The sequence below is a fragment of the Dama dama genome, chromosome 30, assembly GCF_033118175.1.
Source record: "Dama dama isolate Ldn47 chromosome 30, ASM3311817v1, whole genome shotgun sequence".
Lineage (NCBI taxonomy): Eukaryota > Metazoa > Chordata > Mammalia > Artiodactyla > Cervidae > Dama > Dama dama.
Genome location: NC_083710.1, coordinates 78,270,267 through 78,287,200, shown reverse-complemented (window position 1 = coordinate 78,287,200; position 16,934 = coordinate 78,270,267). Strand labels below are relative to the sequence as shown.

The window sequence follows — 16,934 nt, the reverse complement described above, 5'->3', positions numbered from 1 at the left end:
TGTGAGGGAAAGGAGGAATGGCTTCTGGAGCAGATCAAGTGAGGCTAAAGCAAAAAGAAGAGCTACAGCAGAAAAACAGAGAGGAATTTAGGGGAGAGAGAAGAGGACAGAGACTAGACTTGACTTGGATGACACCCAAGTTTCTGTGGTTGGATTACTAGGTAAATGACGATGGAAACTAATCAAGACTAGAACACAAGAGCAGCTAGCTATTCTTAAAAAGTAAGGAGAAAAAAAAAAGAGAGAAAAAAGAAAAAGACGAAAAAAAGTAAGGATAAGAGTGATAACACCAAAATATTAAACATTTTTGGTTGCAAATTATGTTACAGCATAAAAAAAATCCCATTTATTTAGCAAGACAAATATATGGACACACAACCTTATACATTATTTTTGAAGAGAAAATATTTACCTTTGCGAAAGAATGCATTATTTCTGAGAGGACATCTGAATCTGGCTCTGTGCCAATGGCCTTGATTAGTGCATCACACATAAAATGCCACATCTGTGTGAGGTACTCAGGACCACGAACTCTCGCACACTCCAGGAGAAGAGGCATGGATTCTGCTGCTGCCACTCGAACGCGTTTTATTGTTAAGGAAAATGCACTCAAATGAACCTTAGACAACATTTAGTGTAATTACTATCCTCAAGATTGTTCTATTGTTTTGCTCACTTACATGCTGAAGTGCTCACTGAGTTATTAACAGAAGTGCTAGGCAACTTCTGTTTATCTAAGAGTGCTCTCCAAGAACTTGTGTTCAATATAACCTGTGTATAAAAACACAAGTCTCCCTGCCTCAAGACATACTTCCTGTCTTTCCCATCACCTACAATACAACAGGAATAAAGGTTCAAATATAACCCCTCAACACAAAAATAAATGAGGAAACAGCCAGGATTCTCACAGCGTGTCTCAGGATATACCTATCCCCAAACTTCAGGTAATGCATTTCTAACAAAGGCAACTGAAGTAATGATTTACTAAGAAAACTACCAAGGATCTCTTCCTGAATTGGTCTCCGCAGAGTTGTTTCACCCTACCTAATATCAAGGCCTTGAGAATTCCTCTTAGAAATGATTCTGCCCTGCCCTCAGGTGTCACGGGATGTCTGCTGGGGAAAAGCCACCTCCTGTGCAGGACGCCGCTGTAGGATGCTGTGTGGGGAGCCACCACCACCGAGCGGCTCTGGGGTCTCAGATCTGCGCCTGTGGCTCTCACGACACTGGGCTGTCATTTTTTAACCCATCTAAAAGTGTGTATGTGTGCAAAAAGGTATAAAAATATACCTATACTTATTACAACTACCATTGTACTGAAGAGGACAATTGTTACATGCAGATTCATTAAGAGACATTTCTCCCCAGAGGTGTTATCCACATTTGAAATGAGCTAGAAAGTTAAGGTGGTCTCTAACCTATTAAAAAGAATCTTACTTTCTTAACATCACCAAAAGATATTTGGGGAAAGTGGCATTACACAAGTTAGAGATATTTGCTAATAAAATCCCAGTCCTTAAAACTCTTCAGTGCTTCACAGAGAACTGTCAAACTATTGGATAGCTGACATTTTCTTTTTCAGGTTTTTGGGACAAGTGAAACAAAGGCACAAGCAAAGAATCTGAAACCACCATCAGTGCAAACAGAATACTGGTGATGTCCACTTACTTCAGCTAGCACAAAGTCTAATACTTCAACAATCCACAACTGAAGTATATCTATAAATCTTTTCTGTTCAAAAATTACAGGATATCATCGTGGAAATAAAATTTCAGTAGAGGTACCATGAGTTTGACAACCTGTTCAGTATACTCCACAAAGCCTTCTTTTAACTCCTTAGCATAACAAACCTGAAACGAAAGTATTGGAAGAGAAATCAAGATCCATGTTAGACATTTGTTTTTTATTACAAACTGCAAAACCTATGGACCACAGAATGCTCTACCTTAACTAGAGCTAACTACTTTAAAGCTGTATGCAGGACAACGAAATTAGTCATCTAACTCATGGAACTGTAAAATGGGAAAGAGCCATGAAACAACTGTAAAATATAATGTCATTCATAAGGTGGAATGCTTCATATTCTTATTTAGTGTGGGGAAGAATTTGGCAAAAGCTTCAGTACTCTGAAAATACTTCAAACGAAAGATACCACTTAATTAAGGCAATATAAAAAGTTATTTTCAAAACCATGAAAATGTAATCACGGCACATCACTTCTGTAAATCTGCAGCTATGAGTTTCTGTTTTGAATTTTTAAAAAAATCATTACAACAATCAAACAAAAAAAACCCATCGTAAGTAATTCTTTTCTCTTTTACTACATTAAAAGATAATTGTGTTTATGCAAATGTAAAAGCTGTTATATTTACATTTTTTCTCAAGTTGAAAGATACTACAAAAATTCTAAAATATTTATAAATTATAGGCAAATATGATGGCTCAGTGGTAAACAATACGCTTGCAATACAGGAGATGCACAAGATGCAGTTCAATCTCCCAGTCGGGAAGATCCCCTGGAGGAGGTAATGGCTACCCACTCCAGTGTTCTTGCCTGGAGAATCCCACAGACAGAGGAGCCTGGTGGGCTACAGTCCATGCGGTCACAGAGTCTAACACAACAGAGTACGTCAGCACACAGGCACTGGTAAGAGTAAGTTCCAGAGATATGCTTAAATGAATTAGAAAGCAATGCCTTGTTAACAGAAAAATAAAACTGAAGCCATTAGTTTTTATTTAGGCTTACTTAACTGCTAGATTTATAATATATCATAATCTCTTAAAAATTTTTTTACTGATGTTTAGTTGACTCGCAAAGTTGTGTTACCATAATCTCTTAACAGTTGAAAACAAAACAAAACTTACCCCTCCCTGTCTACAACACATGCTCATACAGTTAAGATAATCACTGCAAATATCCAGATTCTCCTACCACATCTTTTTTAGTACAATGAACTCATACCTATTTTATTTTTAATACTGTGAGCACATTTTTGTTCATTGAAAACCACTCCTCAGCCTCTGGTCACACACTGAGCACAAAACGCACAGAAACCCTTCTGTCGGTTAGTTTTGTAACACTCCAAGGCACAGTGCTTCCTGATCGTCTTGCTAACAGGTATTTGGGCTATTCACTTTGTTCTTGTTATTAAAAGCAGCACTGGTAATGAAAGGTTTCATCCACATGATTTCTTTAGGATTGAAATCTGTAAGTGGAAATGTTGAGTGTAAAGGTTTCTGTATCTTATTTCTTTTTTTTTTTTTTTTTCTTTTTTTGGTGCACCGTTCCTGGAAGTACTGCAATACCAGGTCGATGCGTGGAGTGGACGGAGCAAGCTCCTATTCCAACTCCCAGCTCCAAAAATCCATTTAATATATTGTCCTCGGATAGAGGACGTATCAGATATTAAACTGATGAGAACAGATACTACACTTGATCTTAGCCAAAAGGCCGAGAAGCGATGTATCTTATTTCTTAAAGAATACATTCCTGGTTCTTCAAACTAACTTCTTCAGTATCTATAAAAAGCACTCCTATGAAATATATTTACATACACACACATGTATTCATGAGAAGTTGTAAAATAAAGTTCAGTAAACATAATTACCAGCATCTGACAAGCAGTTGACTTTTCTTCCAGCCCTGCAGTTTTAATACCAAAACTCTGCTGATCTCCAAGGTTCACAAATTCCCAACCATCATCATCGCTCATGTTCTCCATGTCTTGAGCTATTAACAAAGAAGCAAAGCAAATTCATTTTAACTTTGTTAAAAACGATAACAAAGAGAAATCCTACAAGTGCCACTTCCTCATGAAGACACCTACTATCTAGAAGGGCTACTTCAGGCTTAATTGAAGCTGTCTTCATTAAAGGCCCCATCACCACCGGTAGGTACTGCTGAAATTCTTTTCCAAGGATTTTGCACATCCTGGCCCATGCGGAGATCATGTAAGAGATCTGGGGGGAAAACAATTAAAAATTAAATTTAAACTGATGTTTCAAAAATGTGTAAAGCCCCTTCCCCTTCTCATAGAAATGATGTTTTATTTTGGCCCTTTAAGCAACAAGTGCGCTAAGATCACATACTTAAAATGTTCAGAAACAATAAAAAGTCAAGGAGAACTTCTACATGAGGATACAGACAACAGGTGAGGCAAGAGACAGACCAGGGCTATGTCTTATTTTTTCCTGTTTTCAAGAAGCAGTCCATAACAGCACATGAATCATGTAACAAAAATCCACTTAGACTTATCAACCCCTGGCTGCTAATTTTCCCCAAGGCAGGACTTTACCTGACTTTGCCTACAGCCTAACACTCCACTCAGTCAATATTAATCATCGCTTTCTCCTCTCTGTTTAAGTTTTCTGTGCAGGGGGTCGTCGACATTTAAGACACCTCTTCTCCTACTACTCAATTTACCAAGACTTTAATCACTGCTAAGTACCTACAGAGAATCTGGTTCTACTTCATCTCTATTGCTCCCAAAGGGATTTTTACCCTCTAGTATCTATTTATATACTTGTTTATCTCATGTGGCTGCATGTGCAAACACACTCCCCTACTCCTAATTTTAAAAACAAAACCAAAAAAAGTGTTTGAAAAAAGAAATTTTTTTAAGTATGGAAAACAACTATAGCATGGCTGTGTAAAGTTAAAATTTAATCCAACAATTATTTATTGAATGCTCATTGTTCAGCAGGCACTGGGAATATCACCAAGAATAGGATAGACATTTACAACATTATTACAACAAGGTCCTAAGCACCCACCACTGAGACTTGTACCAGCTAGGAAATCTGGGCAGGAGTTAGAAAGGCTGAGTGGGGACGGCTCTTTCCAAGCTAAAGGATATTTATTCCTAGGCAGAGAAAAGAGCACAACACATTCTAAAATTGTTGGCTGCGACATTTCTTTTGCTTTCGAAAGGGGAAGGAAGTCACGTGGCACTGAACGGGCCAGGAGACATCCAAACGGACATGTCTTGGAAGTGGTTGGATAAATAAACCCTGCGTGCAGCGACTGAAGTCACAATGCTATGGAGGAAAACCAATGCCATGACTGTGGATGACACTGCTCAAGGGAAATGAGGAGATGTGAGCACCTAGGATAATGGAACAGCACCAAAAACCTTTAGTCACAAGAGTAGCAGCTTGAAAATCGACTGAAGAAAAAAAACATGGTGTGCAAAAGTAAACACGTGTATGCACACACGGTGTGCACAGTGTGGAAAGCCAGTGAAGGATGTCCCTGAAACCAGGGGTTGGTATTATCTCAAGAAACCTACTGCTCAATTTCTCTTCTCAGTATTTATCAGGGCTATCAACCAGGATGGAGGGGACCGTGAGCGCTGCTTTACCTGAGGGTCATCATCTTCCATGTCACTGAAGTCTGTCTGTGTCTTCAGTAACAGCTGCATCACGTCAGAGGCATCCTGCATGAACTGGAAGGAAATGTTTGGGGAAGACACATATTATTCATGTGTATCACATCACAAAGATACTGCTGCTACCTAATTTTGTTTCTTACATAATACTAAGTCTTTCCCCCCAAATCTATTAACATTTCCCACATGAGTTTTAACCCCTCAGATAAAAGTACTATATAGAGAAGTTTTCACATATATTGCAATGGATTTAGTGCTCTAGAATTTCTAGAAAAATGTTTTCCAGTTAAAGTAAAAATGAATTACAGTATAAAGATAGTTCTGGTGGCATCCAGTTTTGGTCCTTGGCTTATGCATTTCCAGCAGTAAAAAGATAACTCAAATTCAGAAAAGCAATTCTGGATTTCTCCCTAGCGGCTCAGTGGTAAAGAATCCACCTGCAATGCAGGAGACCCTGGTTCAATCCCTGAGTCAGGAAGATCCCCTGGAAGAGGAAATGGCAACCCACTCCAGTATCCTTTCTGGGAAAATCCTACTATTGACAGAGGAGCCTGGTGGGCTATGGTCTGTGGGATTGCAAAGTTGGACACGAATGAGTGACTGAGCATGCAAAAACTGTGATTTTCACTTCTCTGTTTAGTTTTGGCAATCTCCACTGTATAAACAGGCAGTGTTTCACAAAGATAGTTTGAAAGCCAAAATACAGAGTATGGAACATAAAAATGTTTTACTGACTAGGTTCTCAGTGTCTCCCAGAAAACTGTAAGATAAAAATGCTAGTTGTGGAGGAGACCAGAGAGAAAGGTTCTATGTTGAAAGCTCTAAGAATTGGAATGGCAGGGGCTGATGATAACAGAAACTTCTTTAGGGTTAGCTTTGACAGCTGAGATGCTGGCTAGGAAGAAAAATACATTGGCCAATGGTCCTTTTAAATTCTTTTCTGAAGATCTAAATGCATATTTAGTTTATAATTATTTTCTGAAGAACTAAATGCATATTTCTCTTGGGACACTCAATGCTTTTGGGATTAATAGGAATGCAACTGGGATGTTCCCAAGCACATTTTGTGTGTGTGTTTTTTTTTTAATTTTCAGCCGCACCCTGAGCCATGTGGGTCTTAAGTTTCCTGACCAGAGATGGAACCTACAACCCCTGCACTGGAAGGCGGAGTCTCAATCACTGGACTTGGGTCCCCCAAGCACATATTTAAATATGGGTGAAACTGAACATATGGGTCTGGAATTCCACAATTCCAGAGATAAGACCGTACATGTAAGGGAAGGTTTCAAAAGCATAACTCAGTTAAGAAGAAACCTTATTAGCAATGAAAATATGAAGGCAACAATTTATATATAAAATTAAAGTAATACAAGAATAAGATGACGGAAAACACTAAGTCTTCAGAAAACCTTTTATCAGAAAGAAAAGACCTTCTGGTACCCTCGATGCCCCCGAAGCCAGATGACACACAACAAACCCAACACACTGTTGACAAGTCACTTACCTTCTCCTTCCCAACAGCCAGACCAATGAGGCTGATGCACTCAATAGTTTTTCCTCTGAGAAGTCTGAGTTCCTTCTGAACTGCGTTCTCGACAATGTGCTTCAGTGATGGCATGAATAAGTCATAGTAGGGGACAAATTTTTCTTCTGCAGTATCTGCAACTGATGCGATAGACGTCACAACTTGTTCCAAAACTAACTTGGTGCCTTTCTGGATCAACTGGAAGGAAGACAACAGAACATAAGCCCCACAGAGGAGAAGATGGGGCAAACACTCCCAATCAGTTCCCGAGGGCTGCTCTGAGACTGCAAGCTGAGCCCAGCCTCCGGCAGCCAGAGTGGAAACTAGGTCTCGGCGCAAACTAAAGAGCCCCGCTGAACTATATGTGCGAGGTGTTCTCTCCTGGCAGCAAGTGCTCCTCACTTGTGTCCACTTTATCTCAAAGCACCACTAATTCTTGAGCATAAATGTGAACTCCCTTAAATTTTTGTATCCAGCAAGCTTAATTTTACCCATTGTTCCTCATTTATTTTCACTACTTAATTTCGTATCTTGTGCTGTCCGACTAGGTCGTGGAGAGAGTTCCCTTTATGGCCCATTCCTTTATTTTCTATTTCTCTCCAGAAAAATACCATTGAGGACACCCCTGAGAGGTGCCTCCTTCCCCATCCTGGTGCAACAGGTGAGACCAGCCTTCCCCCTGCACCAGTGATCCAGTGTTCTCTGACCTGCCGAGGAAAATCCTTCCTGGGTACCTGCGGTCAGGCCATGTCAGCACCTGGCAATGTTATTCTGTAATTCCTTGTGGAATACTTGAGCCGGCAGCCGCTCCAGACCCTTCACCCCATCATCAACCACAGCCACTCTTGGCAGAGCTCTTTCTACTTGGTACCTAGAGTCCCCACACCACTCTGAGAGGGGAGCTCACGCCTTCCTTTGGCAGCTCGCATCTACTCTGCGGTTAACGTCATGACCGGCCTGTGATCCCACGGCAACATCCTTCTTCCCTGGCTACTCTCTCTCCTCAAAGCTCTTCTCACACACACGAGCCTCCCCCCCAGGCCATCTCAGCAGCCCCCCCTTCAGTCTGCACCTCACGCGTGGGTCCCGTGGGGGCTGGGTCATACAGAGCCACCCTGCACACTTCAGCCCTTTACCCTGATCTACTCTCATGTCCTATCTGATGCATCTATTCCCGATTTAACCTAACTGATCTGCCCTCAGCTCGACCACCTCCCCGTCCTCATGTACACTCATGTTCCTGTACCATGCTCTTAGTTTGCTATCACAGTATACCGAGTGCCCATCCTCTGCCTCAAAGCCCTTCTCTGCCTTCCGGGACCTTGTACTTTCCTGTCTTCCTCTCTGCTCTCCTTTAGACCAGGGTAGGTGAAGTGTGGTTTACCAACTGTTACCAGTTCATCATGAGCCAAAGGACAGACACTGAGTGTTTATAAAAATTTTTATAGCAATTTGACAGTAACTTTATGTTTGCTGAATATTCGAGTTAAAAGGCTTTTATTTTGTGTGTCCTTTTTATCTTATAGCAGAAATTTCATGTCATTCTACTTGATAACAAACCAGGTTTCTGTTTTTGCCTGTCTTACCTGCATCCTGTCTTTCTCATGCTGCTGCACTGACATTATTCACGTGTTTTTAGGTTGCCTCTTACTTAAGCTGTAAACTATAAACCATCTTCTATTTGGATGGCCAGGCCTTATTTTAAGAATTCAACATGTTAAGGATATCCTTTTTTCACATCTTCTCTATGTCTGTCATTCAGGTTAAGAGAGTGGTCAGCACTTTTTGCTTCCTTCTCTTTCATCTTTTTAAATTCAAAGTGGCAGAAACTGCTAACATTTCCTGAGAAGTCTCTTTCAGAATCACCTTTCCCTCCGATTTCCCCTATTACCAGCCAAACAGAGAGCTTAAAAGACAGTAAAACTTACCTCTTGAAGTTTAAGGACCATGATGGAATGCAGATGCTTCACCAAACTGTCTAAGTACGGAATAAGCAGTGACTTGGGACAGTCCTCTGTGAAGTTGATGAGAGCAGCGGCGGCGTGAGCCTGGACACGCTGATTGCCCTGGTCTTCCATGGTCTGCAGCAGTGCTGCAATCACCTGTGAAATGAAATCACACAGGCTTTTCAAACGCCAGCCCTCTTCTCGGAGTTTTTCAGTGTCTGCAGACTCATTACTTACCTTCTCATGGAATTTCTTCTGGAAGCCAGGTGCAAAGTCGGTAGCCATCTGTCCCACAGCATTACAAGCCGCATACCTTACCCTGGGATGCTGGAAGAGGAGCCCGTGTGTTAGTAAAGGCAACAGGGTCCCCTGCGAAACCATGGCAATATATTAACAAATCGAACATTTACTGGTACTTACAGGATCCTGAAGAAAAAGCAGAACAAAATTTACTATCTCATTGAGAATCCCCTCCATCTGCTGGTGGCATCCTTCCCCAATGGCGGACAAGGCCATAAGCCCTGCATGCCGGTACTTCCAGTCAGCTGTAGAACAGTTACATGGGGGGGAAGAGCGATTAGGCACTCCCGACAGGGCTTTCCGGTCATCAGGAGTATGACAGTAACAAAATACGGTTATACATGGCTATTAAGTAGGAAAACAGAAAAAGTGCCTGACTGTATTACTTCATTGTCACAGCGGTTACGTCACACAAGCATTTCTACTCCGAAAGTTAAAAAGGCAACGTGGTGGCAAAGAGCTTGTCAGTATTTATACCAACCACCTAAAAATAAGACACATTCCCCCTCAGATTGACTATGGGAAATGACTATATGGATTTTCTGTGTCACATACTGCCCTTCGTTGAACAGAGATGTAATGATCTCCACAGTCATATTTCTCTAAAAAGAAATAAAGCCAAGGAGAAGAGATGTTGCTTTCGAAAAATTTTTATTTAATAATATGGTAAATGAGTATGAATGAACCTTACCTGTATTCTAACATTAATAATGGCTATTTGCTTTTAGGTTAAGGGAATATTAACTAAACCAATGTTTATTTTACTGGACTTCATATCGTATTCTACATAATTTCCTTGACTCTCATTTCTAAATATTTGTTTTTACTATATTATCGTCACTTTAAGGCTGCTTTAACTTCCGTGTGGAACAAAGGAAGATACCCCTCAATGTAGAAGCCTGTACAGCAATGCTTCTCCAAGTGGGGTTCAAGAACCCTGGGATTTCCTGAGACTCAGCCCTGGGGTTCCCGAGGTCAAAATCATTCTCCTAATAACATTATTCTTTCACTCTCATTTTGAGAGTACAGAGAGTATTCTCAGGATTACAGTATATGTGAAATATCAAGAAAATCAATCCAGAGGCAGACATAAGAATTCAGTTTTACCTAAGATATTTGCAAAAATGTCCCCCCGCCAAAAAAAGACATTCTAATATTTTCCTGTTTGTCTTGGAAAAGAGAATTATTTTTCATGAAAGATGTCATTTCTGTTAACATGTCACAGTTTTACAAAAGCACTCTGGGTCACGGTTGTAGAAAACAAACCTATGGTTACCAGGTGGAGGCGGAAGGATAAATTGGGAGACGGGGGGCTTGACATATACATACCACTATACATAAAATCCTGGGGAAGGAAGTGGCAACCCACTCCAGTATCCTTGCCTGGAAAATCTCATGAACAGAGGAGCCTCGTGGGCTGCAGTCCATGGGGTCGCAAAGAGTCGGGCACGACTGAGCGACTAACACTTATACATAAAATAGTTATAAGGACCTACTCTATAGCACAGGGAACTCGACTCGCCTCTACAATGACCTATACAGGAAAAGAATCTTAAAGTAGAGATACAGATATATAGATAGATAGATATGTATAACTGATTCACTTTGCTGTACACTTGGAACTAACACATTGTAAATTAACTATATTCAATGAAAAAAATGCTCTCACCATTATTATAAAGGGGAGCAAATGTTCATATAAAAAAACCAAAAATCAAAAGCACTCGGAGATCCTCACTTGTAAATGGGTCCTGAGATTATAAAGTTTGAGAACTGCTGGGGTAAGAGCTAACTAAGTTGTCAAAGAAAATCCTAAATTAGAGATCAGACTTAATTCTTCCCTTTGGGGAGCCCAAAACTCATGTAAAGATGTCTGTTGTAACTAATTTTTCTGAAAAATTGCTAAATGATTTGTAAAACATTAAAACTTTATTATTTATGATAACATTATTATATACACGCTTTAAATGTGGTTCAGTTATCACTATACTATTAAGCCAGAATTTCTCAACCGAGGAATAAGAATCTTAAGAAACCAATATCAGATACTAATCTGGACTTACACTGTGGTGGTCATTTTGCAATGTATACAAATACTGGAATCACCATGCTATAAATCTGAAACCTATATATTGTTATGTCAATTGTAACTCAAACAAAAATAAATAGTAAAGGAAAAAACTTTAATGCAACAAATATTGAAATAGAAAGACGTCTATATTTGGTTTGGACATTTAAAAAAGTATGTCTCATATATTCTCAATGGGCAGAGTTCCTGGAAGTATATTCGGCAAATGTGATGGGATGGTACTGGGATGTGAAAATGGTCTTCCTGCTTTGAATTTTAAGATTTAAAAAAATTGCTGTTTATCATTGCAAGAAAAAAACAAGGGCTTCCCTGGTGGCTCAGTGGCTCCGTCTGCCAATGGGGAGACAAGGATTCGATCCCTGATCCGGGAAGATACCACATGTCGCAGAGCAACTAAGCCCGTGCCACAAGTATTCAGCTTGTGTCCTGGAGCCTGGGAGCCACAACTGTTAATCCCAAGCATCTTCGAGTCCGTGCTCCACAACTAGAGAGCAGATCCCTCTCTCTGAAACCAGAGAGAGGTCCACACAGGAGTGAAGACCCAGCACAGCCAAAAAGAAAATAAACAAACAAAAAAAATTAAACTACAGTGGGGAAGATGTTAAGTTGATACTGTTGAACTGTGGTGTTGGAGGAGACTCTTGAGAGTCCCTTGGACTGCAAGGAGATTCAACCAGTCCATCCTAAAGGAACTCAGTCCTGGGTTTTCATTGGAAGGACTGATGTTGAAGCTGAAACTCTAATACTTTGGCCACCTGATGTGAAGAGCTGACTCATTGGAAAAGACCCTGATGCTGGAAAAGACTGAGGTCTGGAGGAGAAGGGGACGACAGAGGATGAGGATGGTTGGATGGCATCACCGACTCAATGGACATGACTTTGGGTGAATTCCGGGAGTTGGTGATGGACAGGGAGGCCTGGCGTGCTGCAGTTCATGGGGTTGCAAAGAATCGGACATGACTGAGTGTCATGAACTGAACTGAGATGTTAAGTTGCTAGAGAAAAAGTACTGTTTGTCATTTTTAACACTCCTTTCACATGTAGTGAAGCGGTAGTTGCTCAGTCATGCTCGACTCTTGGTGACCCCGGGGACTGCAGCCCACCAGACTCCTCTGTCCATGGGATTTTCCAGGCAAGAATACCAGAGTGGGTTGCCATTTCCTTCTCACATGTAGTATTAACACTAAATACACTTTTGGATCCTAATTCCATGGGAAGACCCTATTTTTTTTTCCCCACAAACAAGAAAACCAAAGGTCCAGACTTGCTCCAAGCTACACATTTAACAACAGCAAATCCTTACTAAGAGTTCACTGCCTTACTGTGAATACATGCGAGTTCACTGTAATACATGTGAAGCCTTCTGCAGCCAGCTAATATTGTAGCAGAAACTTACAATCAAATTCTTTAACTGCAAATAAGCAGGTCCACAATATATTTGAAGACTGGCACTAAGCAGTGTGCAACATGACAATGGGTGACCTTGTGCAAACTTTCCCATCTCTGGCCTTTACGTTCTTCATCTTAAAATGGAAAAGCTAGACTCTGTCTACTAGCTCTTACAGGTTGATCAGCCTGTGATGCTGTCTCTGTTTGGGGAAAAATCCTTCAAAATTTAGGGGTAATAAAAGGGGAAGCTATTGTTCAAGACCCAGATGTAAAATCACCATCATCCTAAAAAAACAATGGTTTTGGACAGTGCCCTTTTAGGATAAGTAAGAGCTTTATAGCATAAGGAGGACCTACATAATACAAAACAGAAGGGCTGGTATGAAGCTGTTATGAAGACCCAGAATCAAAGGCTGGACCCTCAAGTCTGTCTCCTGCAATGTATACTACAAACATATATGTTAATACAGGTAAGCCAGGACTTCTCTAACTGTGTGCAGTGGCATTATTTGTTACCAACAAAACTGTACGGTTTAATGGGGAACTGTGCAATGCTATGTGGCTGTTAAACAAATGGGAGGTTATCACGTGGTGACAGGATACACGGTGGGGCAGAAGCTACCGGAAGCGTGGGGTCTGGGTGCTTCATTCACGTTAAACACAGCTGCCTATATGCATAATGAGGACAGAGACTCAAGTCTCAGAGAGCAGTTAACAGCGAGCACCTCTGAATCTCAGTTAAGGGCTTTCAGTTTACACATTTCGGATTTGAACTTTTTAAAAAATGTCAAGCACATTAACTTTGTAATATAAAACACAAAAATGACAATTTTTCTTAATGAGAAAAAATTACACGGTTCAAGGCTAGTAAGTGACCAAGTATTTGTTAGAATATAAAAACAGATACAGACATGGCTTCTCCTCTGATTTGTACCAGGCATTTTTTTTTTTTTAAATAAAAGATATTAGATGAAGGAAGACTAAATCAAATACACTAATATTTCATAAACATTGCAAATACTGGTGAATTAAATTCAAACTTAGGTATTTCTGAGTAGGGAGTAAAACTCAATATTTCCTAGAATTAAAAACTGTTCCCTATATACCAAAGCTAATTCTGAGGAGGGAGAATAGAGTAATAGCTGCTGTATTGAGGAAAAAACATTCTTTACCATAAGACTGAGTGCTTCTAAAGATGACCAAGTAGTATTTTATCAATATGAGAAGTAGGTTGAACAGAGAATATAAAAAAAGGCAGACTGACTTTCAGACACAGTCTATGCCAAGCTCCACTATTCCAGCATTTCAAAGAGGTAACAGCTTACGGTTCTGAAGCATCTGCATAATGTGTTCTTTGATCATCGGCAGGACGAGCTTTCCACCAAGTCCACAAGCCATCCGGTCCAGAGCACTCTCACCAGCAACCGCATTGCTACACGGAGAACCATGCAATCAACATATGCAACAGGTAAGAACAGGACAAACATGGACATGTTTTTAAACTGAGGCTGAAGAAGCATAGCTTGAGTAGTATTTTCTAATATATGTAGTGAAGTTGTGGGTTAAAAAGTCTAGAATTTAAAAGGGGGGGAATAAAATTTTTATTATGCCTCATTAATAGTTTCAAAGTCTTATGTCTGAATCTGATCTTTCACGACTTCCCTCTGTCCCCAACTCAGCTAAGTTAAAACTTAGCTTCTGACACTGAAGACTCAGAGGGATCAGCAGTGTTTTAGGAGAGCCTCTGAATCACATTTCCTGGAAATACAGTCTTCAAACTTATCAGAACACAGAAAACAGAAAAGGGTGCTGAGCCTCTATGTGATTTTTCTCTAAACTGGGAGCTTATTCATCTTTATTTATTTATTTATTTATTTTTTTGCTTATTCATCTTTAAAGGGGTGCAACCTGCCCTGCAAAATATCATGCGTAAGTGAAACTCAATTCTAGTTTTTTCACTGAAAACTGAAGAAATTTGGGCACTAATGCCTTTGCACATTCATTCTGTTTTAGAACCTCAAGATTAGCAGCTGCCACGTACATGACCTCTAACTGCTCTGTGAAGGCAAGACCAGAAAGACGACACTATGACCTTGAAAACAGGCTCTTAAGACTTAGCCTGACCTTGAAAATGTATTTATGTCCTACTTACTCAGAGATAAAATCTTATTCATCTAGTTCAGGAAAAAATAGCTTCTTAACACCACATACACCTTTTACAGGGCAAATTAAAAGCCAGGTAGCAACACATCATGGTAATTGAACCACGACAAGGAAACCTGATCAGAGCCCAGTCGCCTCTTCAGTCCTATTTAGGCGTTTCCAGTCAAGGGTTATTTTCATATACTTCTCTAGGGTATTCAGGCCAAAAGTCAGTCATTTCTAATAACAGGATCAAGCTTCAAAAATATACCATATGTTCTCGAAGTCGAATGTCTTTAATTATATCTGTAAAAGTAGCTTACACTGACTACCCATCTTTCAGGGAAATAATTTCAGTTCTTTTTAAGAAAAGGAGGTTAGGCAGTCTGATGTCCTGGGAAGAGTAAGAGAACTGGTTTTAAGTCCGGTCTACTAACTGGCCATAAGCCCTGGACAAATCACTTAATCCTTCCTCTCTATTTCTGCACTTAAAATAATACTAAATCTTTAGGCCCACTGAAAGGATAAAATGGCAGCTTTGAAGTGCTATGTTTCATACATATGTAAGGGGCCATTTTCACTATTTCACAGTGAATATACATTTTGGGGACTTTTCCATAGGAATCTGTATTCATGGGTGCCTTCTGAGTCGAAACAAGTAAAATAGTAATTTCAGTGTTACCATCATCCAGTGTATAAATCTCACCATCATTGCCCCTTTTCCATTCTACAGTTAAATTGCATTATATGAGGAAAACACAGGGAATTTGCTGAAACAGATATTATAAGTTAAGGTCAACACATATACAAAGGTACTTACCACAATAGAGCTCCTTCATATATATTTCAGAAGATACTCTTTACAGTTTAGAGTAAGATGGGGTAGAAAAGATAGCTACTTCACTAAAAATAAATATCTACAAAATTTGATACAGGAAAACACACAATGGAGAAAGCCTAAATGTCCCACGTTTCGAATTTAAAGGCTTAACCTCAGATTTATAGAACACCACGTGGGGAAGAGACAGACCTTGTAACCGTAAGCTCTCACCGCACCTGGCCTTGCTCTGTCCCGTCAGGGAACCTTCGTACAGTGTTTGGTGTGTGTGATTACCTATCAAAGTCATCATCTTCCAGTTCATCTGCATTTGCCCAGTCTTCATCCTCTTCAAGGTCAACCATCATGGCTAACATCTGCGGAACTAAAGAGAAGAACTACTTCATACCCAAAGACCATTACGCTTTGATTTTGTCAATGTCACCAACAAGAATTTTAAGAAGTAAAACACAAAGGACTTACTCTCTAAGAGTAAAACAAAAAAACTAATTTGTCTGTGCTCCCCACATGTGGCTTATTATGCTGCTAAGTCACTTCAGTCGTGTCCGACTCTGTGCGACCCCATAGATGGCTACCCACCAGGCTCCCCCGTCCCTGGGATTCTCCAGGCAAGAACACTGGAGTGGGTTGCCATTTCCTTCTCCAATGCGTGAACGTGAAGTCACTCAGTTGTGTCCGACTCTCAGTGACCCCATGGACCGCAGCCTACCAGGCTCCTTCGTCCATGGGATTTTCCAGGCAAGAGTACTGGAGTGGGGGTGGCTTGTTATAGTTTCACTTTTTTCATCACCCTGGCTTTAGATTTGGTTCTTTTTAAGAAGTCAACATTAAGGAGAAAAGTCAAAATTTCCAAGTCCTGTTACGTTTTTTTCCTCCCTCACAGAAGACAGACCGTAATAAAATCAATGTTTTTCACTACCAAACTTTTTTTCTTTTTTACACTTGAACTACAGTTTTCTCTATCTACGTATAACATATAGTACTATCCAAAGGTTTTTTTTTTTTAATATAATAAATGGTACATATATCCTTTGGCAACTTGCTTTTTTCTCAAGACACATGGATTTCACTTGAATTGCTTCACAGCATTCCATTACATAAACCTGTCGGTGGACATTACAAAATGTGGTTTGAAGAGATACATACATCTCCTTGACAAGAGAGAGTTCAGGGCATTGGGAAAAGGAAGATAACAGATATTAAACCCAGTCTATACAACCCAGGACAAATAAATCTTTCCTCTCTCTTTCTGTATTTGAAACTGTTACAAGTATCTTTATCACTAGAACCCACTCACACACTCTCCATAGTGGCACCA

The 16,934-nt window shown here is 40.1% G+C and overlaps 1 protein-coding gene and 1 non-coding gene across 2 annotated transcripts in view; both read right to left on the bottom strand.

Annotated features, from left to right (window-relative positions):
- Window positions 1–16,934, bottom strand: part of IPO5 (importin 5) — a 39,439-nt gene that overhangs the window by 6,675 nt on the left and 15,830 nt on the right. The window contains exons 9-19 of the mRNA XM_061133434.1: window positions 15,893–15,980; window positions 13,962–14,068; window positions 9,279–9,403; window positions 9,096–9,185; window positions 8,841–9,014; window positions 6,892–7,110; window positions 5,361–5,444; window positions 3,828–3,960; window positions 3,609–3,730; window positions 1,754–1,850; window positions 413–585 (exon numbers count right to left, since the gene is read on the bottom strand). Of these exons, the coding sequence (XP_060989417.1) occupies window positions 413–585; window positions 1,754–1,850; window positions 3,609–3,730; window positions 3,828–3,960; window positions 5,361–5,444; window positions 6,892–7,110; window positions 8,841–9,014; window positions 9,096–9,185; window positions 9,279–9,403; window positions 13,962–14,068; window positions 15,893–15,980 (1,412 nt within the window). The remainder of the gene's footprint in view (window positions 1–412; window positions 586–1,753; window positions 1,851–3,608; window positions 3,731–3,827; window positions 3,961–5,360; window positions 5,445–6,891; window positions 7,111–8,840; window positions 9,015–9,095; window positions 9,186–9,278; window positions 9,404–13,961; window positions 14,069–15,892; window positions 15,981–16,934) is intronic.
- On the bottom strand, window positions 3,273–3,463 carry LOC133049768 (U2 spliceosomal RNA). The gene has a single exon (XR_009691456.1). It is a non-coding gene; the product is annotated as a U2 spliceosomal RNA (small nuclear RNA).